The sequence below is a fragment of the Globicephala melas genome, chromosome 10 (genome assembly GCF_963455315.2).
Source record: "Globicephala melas chromosome 10, mGloMel1.2, whole genome shotgun sequence".
NCBI lineage: Eukaryota > Metazoa > Chordata > Mammalia > Artiodactyla > Delphinidae > Globicephala > Globicephala melas.
In genome coordinates, this window is record NC_083323.1 from 89,782,811 (window position 1) to 89,795,837 (window position 13,027).

General features: G+C 38.7%; 1 protein-coding gene across 1 annotated transcript in view; it reads left to right on the forward strand.

Moving 5' to 3' along the window:
- SLC15A5 (solute carrier family 15 member 5) overlaps positions 1 to 13,027 on the forward strand; it is a 91,178-nt gene that overhangs the window by 54,342 nt on the left and 23,809 nt on the right. The window contains 1 exon segment of the mRNA XM_030841294.2: positions 8,551 to 8,682. Within this exon segment, the coding sequence (XP_030697154.1) occupies positions 8,551 to 8,682 (132 nt within the window).

Consider the following 13,027-nt stretch of genomic DNA (forward strand, 5'->3'; position numbering starts at 1 on the left):
TTTAAATCATTTCATTCCACATGAAATAAAAGGTTTTATGAGATTCTAAAATGTGGCTATCACTGTTTAACACTACAAGGAATACAACAGAAGTATAAAAGAATGCCACCACACAAATATTTGTGACTTCCTTGATGTTTCCAGAAAATTGTTGGACGTAGTCAGCCAGAATTTTATAGGTTAGATGTGAAGAAAGGTAATGTATGAAGGTGATGAGTGAATACAGTCAGGAAATGCCCAGCCAGCTAAGCAATTGTGGTTCAACACACAAAAGCCAGAGAGGCACTTACACACATAGACTTAAAGAGGCAGATCATGTAGTATAAATCATTTAGTCCACCCATCCCTGATTTACCCATCTGGAAACTGAGGTCAAACTAAGTCAACTGACTTATCCTCTATAGAGCTCATGGGGTAGGGACCAGAAACTTTGTTTTGATTTACAGCTTTGTCACTTACTACATGTGTGACCTTAAAAATTCATTTAACCACTAAGCTTCACCTTTTAGATCTTTAAAATGGAAATAATTATAATCCTTCCTTATATCACAGCATCAGTGTAACAGTCAATGGGAATGAAGCCTACTTCTTGAGAATTAAATGACATAAAATGTGAAAGGGTGTTTTGAACTGTAAAATCAAGAATCACTCTTCTGGAAGGCAGTACAGCATAGCTGTTAATATCTATGGTCTTAAAGTCAGGCAGATCTGAATTCAAACCCACTTCAGCCACTGACTGGTTGTGTGACCTTGGCAAAATTATTCTGCATTTCTGAGCCTTTCTCATCATCTATAAAATGGGGAAGGGATATCGTAAGGACTAAGTGAAATATTTCACGTAAAGGAAAAAAGCAGAGTGTCGAATATATAGACAGCACTCAGTATTAGCAGCAGTAATGTATGCTGTTATTTTTGTTACTATCTTTCACTAAGTTAATAGTCCAAGACTCAGGGCTCAAGCACAGATGTACGGCTCATAACTCTTTCTACCACACCTACCACAATGTGAGCACCAGGAGACCTGGCAGTGTGGGCAGAATCGTGTCTTTCTCACCAGTTGTTTTAGGTCCCTTTTTTCTCCTTACTTCTCACCTCCAATCCAACAGCAAGTCTTTGTCTTTACTCTGAAATATAATCTAAATCTGGCCCTGTCTCCAAATGAATTGATCTATGAAACACAAACAGACTCAGAGACCTAGAGACCAGATCTGTGGTTGCCAGAGGGGAGGGGGTGGGGGAGGAAAGGACTGGAAGTTTGGGGTTAGCAGATGCAAATTATTACATATAGGATGGATAAACAACAAGGTCCTACTATATAGCACAGGCAACTATATTCAATATCCTGAGATAAACCATAATGGAAGAAAAACCATTAAGAAATGTCTTTATATGTATAACTGAATAAACTTTGCTGTATGGCAGAAATTAATACAACATTGTAAATCAACTGTACTTCACTAAAAATAAAATTTTTTAAAATGAAAAAATGACAAATAAATCTGGCTCTGACTCACTATGTCCTTTGCTATCCACCTGGTCTCTAATCCCAATTCCTTTTTTTTTTTTTTTGGCCATGCTACAAGGCATGCAAGTTCTTTCCCAACCAGGGATTGAACCCTTGCCCCCTGCACTGGGAGCATGGGGTCTTAACCACTGGACCGCCAGGGAAGTCCTCTAATCCCAATTCTTTCTGAGCCTCCTAACTTGTCTCCCTGCTTCCTCTCCTGCCTGAGCCCATTCTCTTAACAGCTATCCCGCTCCTTCTAAAACATCAGTCCTGTCGTTCCCCTGCTTAAAATTCCACAATAGGGATTTGGAGATAAATTCCTTAAATGGTGAGTAAGACTCCACATGATTCAGCCTCCGTGTACTGCTCCAACCACATTCTATAACATTCTTTCCCCTGATCGCTTCACTAGAAATTTGATGATCTTCATTCTGTGTTTCTAAGGTGTCAAACTTATTTTTGCCCCAAGGCCTTTGAACTTCTTCTGTCTAGAATCTCTTTTCTTTCCTCTTCAAGCAGCTGGCTTCTCCTCATTATTGAGTTTTCTCAAAGATCATCTCGTCAGAGAGGATTCCCTGGTCATCCCATCATCTTCCAGTCCATTACCCTGTTCCACTTTTTTTAAAATAACACTTGTGAGAATCAAAAATTTTCTTATTTATAAGTGTGTGTTTATTGCCTGCCTCTCACCATGAGAATGTACAGTCTTGAAGTACATTTTCTGATCTTTCTTTTTCATCTCTGTATTCTTCTGTGTTCTGAAAAGTACACATATATGGTAGGTGATAAGTAAGTATATTTTATATACTAGATTGAATAAACTAATGAATGGATGAACTCTATAGCCATTTCTATTTGAGTATAATAAAAATATATTATTCAAATTACTGACAGTGTCCTACACTGTTAGCACTGAGAAAGCAAGCACAGTGGATCACTTCCGAAATTTCAGTGGACATTTTTTACCTCGCTAAATCATGGTGGACATTGAAGATGATCTGCAAGAAAAAAAAAAAAAACACTTCAAATTATGTCTTAATCATGGCAGTGCATACCCCAGCTATCTCATAACTTGTTTTTGTTTATTCAAATAATACTGTGTGGGTGTCTACAATATGCCTGACACTGCTCTAGGAACTTAAGACACATCAGCTTAAAAAAAAGAAAGAAAATATTTCTGCCATTGTAGGACTTATATTCTACCAAGGGGAGAAAGGTAATACACAATAAATGTAATAAATACATCACAGAGCATGTTAGAAGTTGATGAGTGCAAAGAAGAAAAGATAGAAAAGGATGAGGGGAATCAGAAATGCCAAGTAGGGAGAGAACAGGTTGCAGCATTAAAAGACTGGTCAGGATAGACCCCAGTGAGAGGTGACATTTGAGCAGAGACTTGAAAGAGTTGAGGGAGTCATCCACATGGATATATGTAAAGAATATCATTGCTGGAAAAGCAGTCAGGAAATGCAAAGATGGGAGGTGTGTCTGGCAAGAAAGTGCAAGGGGTCTCATGCAGTTGGAGGAGTGAGGAAGAGAGAAACTGGTAAGAGATGAGTCAAAGTGGCCATTGTAAAGACTACAACTTGGGGCTTCCCTGGTGGTGCAGTGGTTGAGAGTCCGCCTGCCGATGCAGGGGACACGGGTTTGTGCCCGGGTCCGGGAGGATCCCACATGCCGCGGAGTGGCTGGGCCCGTGAGCCATGGCCGCTGAGCCTGCGCGTCCGGAGCCTGTGCTCCGCGGGGGGAGAGGCCACATCAGTGAGAGGCCCGCGTACTGCAAAAAAAAAAAAAAAGACTACAACTTGGGCTCTGAGTGACATGGGAAAAGGAGTGACATGATATTACTCACACTTAAAAAAAAAGAAAAACCCTCTCTCTGCTGTAGAGAATATACTACAGTGAGGAAAAGGATAGATACATGGAGGTAATAATCTAAGGAAGACAAATGAGTGTCTCAGAACAGGAAGAAGCAGTATAGGTAGTGAGAAATAGTCAAAGTTTAGTCATATTTGAAGACAGACCACTAGAGTGAAAGAGGGGAGTTAGCGATGACATCAAAGTTGTTCACCTGAGCAATTGGAAGGATGGAGTTGACATCTATAGAGAGATAACAGGCTACCGGTGCAGCAAGCCTTGAGGAGAAGATCACGAGTTTCATGTTGGACATGTTGAGGATGAGCTGTCAAACAGAGATATCAAAAAGGGCATTGGATATCCAAGCCTATGATTTGGTACTGAAGTAGGGGACAGATGCAATTTGACAGTCATAAGCATTTCAGTGGTATTTAAAGTAATGGGACTAGTTGAGATCACCAAGGGAGTCAGGGTACATAGGAAGTCGGTGTAGACAGAGAAGAGGATTCAAGAACTGAGAGCCCTGAGGCACTCCATTATGAAGACATTCAGGAGATGAGAAATTTGCAAAGGAGATAGAAAAGAACCTGAAAAAAGAAGAAAACCAAGAATGCAACATCTTAAAAGTCAAATGAAGAAAAGGTATCCAGGAGGAGGGAATGATCAACTGTGTCAAATGCTGATGGATCAAACAAGCTGAGGACTGAGAATTGACTATTGAATTAAACAATCCCTGAGCTATGGGTGATTTTGGCAAGAGTTTTTTTGTATGCCCAGAATGGGAACGTTCAAAAGCCTGACCAGAATAAGTTTAAGGGATAACGGGACAAGAAGAATTGGAGACGATTCATTTGAAAAACTTTGCTACAAAGGGAAACAGGGGAATGAAACAGTAGCTGACAAGGAATGGGGTTAAGAAAGGGTTTTTTATTTGTATTGCTTTTAAGGAAGAAAAATGATGGCATCACAGATTATTCTGGTGGGAATGATTCAACAGAGAGGGAAAGTTGATGGTGTCAGGAAAATACAAGTTGAGAATTTGGCTTACACAGTAGCAAGCATAGTTCATCAATGGGGACAGTTTGGAAGTCAGAGTGTGTAGATGCAGAAACTCATGGTGTGGAGATTCTATGGAAATTCTCTTCCAGCTAATTCGATATCTTTAGTGAAGTAGGATGCCAAGCCATGAGCTGAGGATGAAGGAGGACATCTTGAGGGTTGGAAGAGAGGGGAAAGGCGTGTAGTCGTTGTCTAGAACAATGGGGAGTGAAGGAACCAGGGAGATAATATAGAAGTTACCACGGAGCATAAGGAGGCCATTTGAGGTTTGTGGGCAGGAATTTAAAATGGGTTGGTCAACGGGGTTATAAGGTTTTCTCCAGCCACATTAGACTGCATGGATATAGGAGCAGAGATAGCAGATAAAGAATTGTTTTGCCAATCAATTTCCAGAAAGCAAGAGACAGGCAAAGAAATGAGGGAATGTGGAAGAATATGACTCTGACAGTTGAACTTAACTCATCCAGTGGAACTTAACTCGAGTAAAAAGAGTAGTGAGAACATGAAGGGCATGAAAGAGGTGAAAATAATAAAAGGAGTAATGGAGTGGAGGCCCTGAAGGAGGACAAGCATTCTGGTGGTTGAGTAGTCAAGAGTAAGCTGGGAAGATGGAAGGTGGTAGTCAGAGGGGAAGGCACAAAGTTGAGATTATGGAGTGGTGACAATTATTACTCTAGAGCATGGGTTGGCAAACATTTTCTTAAAAGTGTCAGATAGTAAATGGTTAGGTTTTACACTCTACTCTCTGTTACAACTACTCAACTCTGTCATTGTGGTGTATAAGCAATCAGAGACAATATAAAGTGAATGCGTGTGGCTCTGTTCCAATAAAACTTTATTTATAAATAGGTGGCAGGCTGGACCTTACCTGACTGTAGTTCAACAACCCTGGTCTGGAGTGCAAGATTCAGGGCGTGACCATGGGTGTGAGTGGCTGATGTCAAGTGGAGGACAAGGACATTGGAAAGGAGGTCAGGAACTGGGAAACCAGGAGATGGCAGGATGGAAGGTTGAGAGGATGATCTATATGTATGTGTGTGTTAAAATTGCCGAGGATTAAGGCAGAAGTGGAACTGGAGAGTGTGACCATTAGAGGGGAGCTGATGACTTTGAAAAATAGAGGAAAATGTCTTAGCGATTGGTGGCTGACAGCACAAAAGAGAAATATTAGGTGATATAATTGGGTAACATGAGTTTCAAAGCTGAAGCTTTTTAGGGATGAGGAAGGAAAAATGACCTGAAAATGGAAATAGTATAAAGTTCCATTTTCTAGTTCTGTGGTGCTTCTCCACATGTTCAAAATAACCCCTCACCAAATGCAATAAACACATTTTAACTGTTTAAGAACAACTGGAGTAAAAGAAATTTCCAGCAAAGAGTTCCTAGCACCAGGTGCGTCAGGAAGGCAGTTCTGGCCCTAGAGTTTGTAGATTCCGCATATGCTGTGATGGGGCATCTTTGCAAAACACTAACCACCCTCCACCTGGAGACACATTTCAGCTCTCTTTGGCAAGAAGACCAGCTTTCCCGTACACTGAATATTTTCTACAGTGTCTTCACAGTAAAATGAGAATTTTAGAATAGTGGCAGACTTGTTGATCGTATCTATACTACAACATGCCAAAAGAAGTATCATGGAGCGTAAAATATCAATCTGGTGCTCACCAAAGTTGAAAAAGATCGGAACATGCAAGTAGACGCCTGGAATTGGAGATCGGAGGACTTCAAGTGCTAAGTCCTATAAAAGGGAACCGGAGGCTTTCAAAACGATGAAAATGACATCAAAGAGAGATTCACCAGCAGGCAGAGAGCTGGCAAAGTGTGCTCATGAATTATATACCGCACCAGAAGTTCTAGCAAGAGAAAAGCACAGGATTAATAATTAACTAGCAAAGTAATAATGGGCTTGTAGAGTTTCTGCTTTTTCTCAGTGAAAGAAATCGGCCTACTTCGTCTTTCTGCCCATGGTTTGTCTCCTCATATTTATAAAGAGGAAAGTTCATAAGCCACATCCTTTTTATAACCATGAATCATTTCTTCCCAAAGCCTCTTCAGCATTTTCCTCGTACTCTCCCTTGGATCTTCCTGAACAAAGCTTGCGAGCTTGGCCTCAGGCTCCTGCTGTGGTTTGCACTGCACAAGAGAGCTCTGGTACCCACGGCCTCCTGTTGCCGATATTTGAAGCCCTTCTTCACAGTATTTTATTTCTCACCATCATTACCTTCATCTCCAGTAACTATGTGTGGTATTAAGTGCCCAGTTAGCACCGCCCGTAGTATTGTGCATATCTCTGCTTTCTGCCCTGCCAGGGTTTAAAATCCAGGAAAGATGTACTGATGCTTTATTCCCACCCTCGGCCCCAGAACTCAGCACATCTGGAGCACAGAGACTCCTTTAAATGTTTATCAAATGATAAATAAAAACACGTGGAGAACACACAGAAAGCAAAACAGAAATGTTAAATGAAAACAGGAAGGAACATGAATACATTGACATTAGGAGTCAGTAAGTTCATTTAAAAGTGCTGGACAGGGCTTCCCTGGTGGCACAGGGGTTGAGAGTCCGCCTGCCGATGCAGGGGACACGGGTTCATGCCCTGGTCCAGGAAGATCCCACGTGGCGCGGAGCGGGTGGGCCCGTGAGCCATGGCCGCTGAGCCTGCGCGTCCGGAGCCTGTGCTCCGCAACGGGAGAGGCCGCAATAGTGAGAGGCCCGCGTACCGCAAAAAAAAAAAAAAAAAAAAAAAAAAGTGCTGGACAAATGCAGAATTTTACTGGGGTAAAAGTACAGAGAAACCAGGGGTGAAGTCTTCCTGAGAGGGAAGGGAGAAGGTAATAAAATCTCATTCTTCTTAGAGAGAGGGAAACTAAAAGTTTAGTGCTTACGGTATATCAGTTTTCTATCACCACATCTCTTTTTTAAAAGAGCTTTAGTGTTTATCTACTAGCTCTCATTGTAGACAAATTTGCAAAGTTCAAAAGAGTAAAAATCCAATAATTTAGCCAGTCAAAGCTAAAACTGTTCATGCTATTTAATGTGTTTACTTACAATATTTTGCCACTCATATACAAAAGAGAGATGAGTACAATAAACTCCCATGTATTCATGTTCCAGCTTCATATTTTAGCTTTATCCCTTAGATTGCCATGCATATTTTAACATAGTTATGTTGATATGGAATGTACAAAATTATATATACTTAGTTCATTTATTTCTGATATTGAAAAAATTATTTTTAAGCGAAAATTAAAAAGAACTTTGCTCCGTGATTTTCTTTCAACCTCTTACCACCATCATTACTATTACTCCAACGATGACATGGGGGGAAAAAGATAACCATTTTGGAGACCCAATGCTTAAGCTACTGTCTCTCCTTAAATGGGATAATTTAAATGCATATAAAGGGCTTTGCACAGTGCCTTACACAAGTAGTTAGGGGCTATTTGATTTGGTAAAATTAATACTGTTAAAAATAGCTAAACTTATTCAGCATTGTAATAAGCACTTTACATATATTATAGCAAGTAACAGTCACAGCACCTCAGCAAGTGAGTAATGGTCTTACTCTCATTTTATAGAGGAGAACACTGAGGCTTAGGAAGTTTAAGTAACATACTTAAAATCACAGAGGTAGTAAACAGCTGACCCAAGATTTTAGTATAAGCTTATCTAACTCCAGAGCCCATGCTGTTAACCTCCATGCTAGTTTTCTATGATAAATTCAAGATTTCTATAGGGAACCTAATGATGTATATAGAAGTACAGAATCATAGACCTTATTGATAGATTGCCATGATATTAACCAGTACAAGCCTTAGCTCAATCCAAAATTCACAAGAAATATTCCAATTGAGGTGAAATTTGGGTGAATATATTGGGACACTCAACCACCAGTAATCAAATTTTCCTTGTACCATTACAGCAGTATATTTTGCCATTTTTTATTCCTTGTAGACATCTGTAAATTGTAACATATATAGCTTACTATAGTAACTTTAACAAAGTCCAACAGAAATTTTGGCTGTTTTGGTAAACTTTCTTTGAGGTATGATCAATACTAATTTGAAGAGTATCTATGAAAGTATTTTAAAGAGAATGTTCTAAATTCTGACCTTTTTTCTTCTCAGTCTCTGTAATATCATACAGATTTGTTCCAGGTACCATCAGAGGAAACTTTATGAATTGTTTGACACTGTTCAATGGTTTTGGTTGTTTCATGGGGGCACTGATGGTGGAGCTGGTCTACCTCATCTCAGAAGGTAAAAACAGTTTCACGGTATGCTTATATATATATTGATTTGATGACTAGAGAATTGAGGGACAAAACCTTAAGAGAGGGGCTTTGCTAGTGTAGTCTTTTTTCAAATTGATCCACTTTTGCAATTAAGATAGAATTAAGATAGGAAATAGACTCTTGCTGTATTCATTAATTTCTAGGAATTGTTTTTCTTTTGATAGGGGGAGGTAATTACAGAATGTCACTTCTCATGAGACCCTGTCTACTGTCTTTCTTTCGTGTATTTTAAAACAAACTGGTCATTATATTCTTACTAGGTCTTTCAACAGGGCTGTATTCCATAATGTGTCACAGCTGGCATAGGTGACCCTCAGAAAAGGTAAGTCCTGTGTAAATATAAGAGGACAGGGTAACTGGATGATCCTTTAGCCAGAAATAGTGTCTGTGCAACCAAAGAGAAATTGTGAGTTGAATGACAACTGATCTTGGAAAATTTTCCCTGTAGATATTTTGGTAAGGAGAAACAATCAATCTGAAAAATTCACATGCAACATAAAAAGTACTACACGTATATGGGCTGGTAGAAAAATCAAACAGGATAACATTAAAGATTAGCTGTCACAGTGAAATGTCTTTGGCTGTTCTTAAAATCTACAGACTTTTTCCTTTATTTGCTCTGAGAGGTTAATACAGCTTAAAATTTATTACATTTGCTTGTGCTTATTTTATGGGAAATACTGCATGCCTATTCTCTGCTTTCAAAAATACTTAGTTATACTTTTAAAATAATGTAAAGAAATATTCATTTGTATTCTCTACAAATAAATTTTACTTGCCTACATTCACACTATGGAAAACATAAATTCTATGAATGAGAAACTCCTTTTAACACTAGGGTATCCATTCAAAAATATTTATGGAGGATCCACTCTGTTCCAATTACCATATTGGGCGCTAGAAACACCATGGCAAGCAAAATAAACTTCCAAACCGTCACAAAATTTCCAGGGGTGTAGGGAAGCAATAAAATTGAGTGTTGAATTAAATGATAGGTATAGTAGAGTTCTAGGGAACAAATCTACAATCCTTGATTGTTAAGATCAAACGCTGTTCTTTTCTTAGTTGACTGAGAAAGTTAAGCCAAAGTATATATTGAATACTTACCATGTGCTAGGCCCTGTGCTACATGGAATTATGTGAGATATGGTTCCAGTTTTCAAAGGGCTCAAATCCAAACTGTCACAATTAAGTGTGAACTACAGGAGTTGTTGACATCTCTGATGATTAGATTCTTTAAATGCAAACAAAGAACAAAGCACTGGTATTAGGATTTTATAAGATAACTTGGGAAATTCTAACCTATATCTCTACCTCAACATCTTAGTTGTTGAACATGTTTATTTTCTTCAACATTACTCAATGAAGATGTTTCTGAAAATTTGCTAAAAAAAGGTCTATAATCAAATTACATTTGACATATTCTAGAAAGACTGCGAAGTCAAACATTACTATCAGTTTACCTTTTATATAAGTCTAAATTTTTCATATACATGCTTAAGCAACTGACCCAGAGTCTGGTCAAACTTCAAGTTAAGTTCTCCACAAGGCAGTTCTCACTTTAGTCATCAGCCACAAGTTTGGAGGTCCCCAGGGCTGCCATCACTTCTGATAAGCTGGCTATAAATATGGAGATTCCCCACAGACTCCCCCTCAGAACTGATAATTTGCTAGAAAGCACAATACTTAGGATTACAGCTTTATTATAGCAAGAGAATACAAATGGGAATGTGATAAAGGGAGAGAGGCATAAAACAAGGTCTGGGAGGGTCCCAAAAGTGAAGCTTCTTTCACCCTGAGAGATGTGGTACCCAACTGGCACATCAGTGTGCGACAATACGCAGAGTATTATCACCCAGGGAAGCTTACCTGAGCTTTGGTGTGCAGACTTTTTATTGAGGCTTTATTATGTAGGCAGATTGACTGAAACATTGGTCATGTAGTTTAACTCAATCTCCAGCCTCTTTTCTCTCTCAAGAGATCGGGCTGATATCCTGTGGCTCAAAACCCCAAACCTCTAATCATATGGTTGGTCTTCCTGGCTGGCCAGCTCCCATTCTGAGTCATGCCATTAACATAAACCATCAGGTGGGGCTTAAGAGGCCAATCATGAATAACAAACATACTTCAATCACTTAGGAAATTCAATGGTTTTAGAGTTTATCTCCCAGGAACCAGGAAGAAAGACCAGGCAATTTCTCTATCATGCACAACTATTCTTGCAAGTACATTTCACTGAAAACCTAAATTTTTATTGAGAATCTGCATAGTGTGGTAGGACCTGTTATATACATTACTGGGTTTATTACAGCAATCTTATAAAGTTGATATTACTATCCTCATTTTTTGAAACTTAATAATTAAGACAGAAAGAAGAAAATGAAGTGCTTCAGTCACCACCACTAGAATCTGACAGAGCTCTGACCCTCCCAGCATCGTGAAACCAATGCCAGTGTTTTTCTTCAATATTTATTTACTTATTTAAGTTTACTTTGGCTATGCCAGGTCTCAGTTGTGGCACACGGGATCTTTGTTGCGGCATGCAGGATCTTTATTTGCAGCCAATGTTGATTTTAATACATCAAACAGCTACTAAGGGTCACACAGTGTAAGGGCTTTTTACTTCTGCAATAAAATCTCCTTGGATGGAGGTCTACATGTAGGATATTATTGAGAATATTCTAGACATAGTAAAAGATAGATTTTTAAAAGTTTATATAATTTTGGCAGAGTTTGGTGTCCATGAAAGGAGGTTTACTAAGAACACATGGTAAGGACATCTTAGCAACATGGGATGTGCAGGGGAGATTCTCTAAACTTATGTTCAAAAGAACACCATTTAAATTACTGATGATTGATTTGATTTACTTCTGAAAACTTTTTTTTCTGTTCATAGTAATACTGTGTTACATCAAATCACATCCCAATAAATTAGAATCTTACAGTTGGATATCACCTTAGAGGTAATCTAGTCTAACATTGTACCAAAAACTAGAAGATGTACCATCATCTTCCAGTGCCCAGAAAAATTCTCTACTTTGAGAAGTAACCTAAGTCTACCCATCTGTTGATAACTGTATTCCACAGGATAAGCTTAGTTTTCTATCCACATATCAACTCTTCAAACATTTGATAAATATTTGGAGAAGTAATGTGGTACAATGTTTAAAAGAGTAGGTCCTGTAGTCAAACGATATGAATTCTAATCCAGGTAGTCTAGCTGTGTGTCCTCAGTTTTCATGCCAAAAACAACAACAATAAATAATTCATCATGTTGCTGAGAGGATTAAGTAATTAATATGCACAATAAGTGCTCAATAAAGACAGCTATTATGATCCGCTTCTATTTTATAGACAAACCACTCCAGTTTTTTTCATGTTACATGCATGATTCCCTGATTTTTCACTATCAAAACCCCTCCATCCGTTAAACAAACAAGTTGTCAGTATCTTTCTTAAAATATGGTTTCCAGAATCAATCGCAATACTCAAAATGGGTACATCAAGATAGATATGTTACTTCTATCAACCTTCTCTCTCCTCTCTTTCTTAATGCCAACAGTGACTGTGGTGACTTTTTCAGTAATTGCATCACACCTATGGTAAATTAAAACCTGAGGCTTTTTTTTATTTTTGTCAGTTTTTCTCAATTCAGTTCCAGTCATCTTATCACAATTTCTTTTCCTAATTAAATGGGGGACTTTATCTCTATCCTTAATAAATGTCAACCCATCATTCTAAATAACAGACATTTTAAAAACTTGACTCTGTCATCCAGTGAATTACTAATCTTTACTTCTTTACCAGCTTTGTGTCATCTGCAAATTTAGTAAGCAAGTTCCTCGACTTCTTCCAGGTAATTGATAAAATTGTTGAACTGGACAGGACCAAAACCAAAGCCTTGTGGAAAATTCCTAGAGATCTCACTGCAAGTTAATGACAATCAACTAATCCTCCCCTTTTGGATATAATCATCTCCCACTTCACCTAATTACTATCATTCAGCCCACACACTTCTCCATCATTCCCAGAATGACATCACAGGAGATTTTTGTCACACGTTTTTCTAGGAATAGGATGTATCTGAGTTTGTGACAGTCCCTTTAACCATCAGATTAGCATTCGTCAGGAAAGGAAATGAAGTTCATTTAGATGATTTGGTTTTAGTGACCGTAAACTGGCGTATGGTGACTAATTAGGGCCCCTAAGAGAGGGTGATCCTTTGACTTTTTGCATGACTTTGGGCAGGTCATCATCACTCTGTTTCCTCTTACGTAAAAAAAGAGAATGCTGCACTTCAGTTTTCTCAG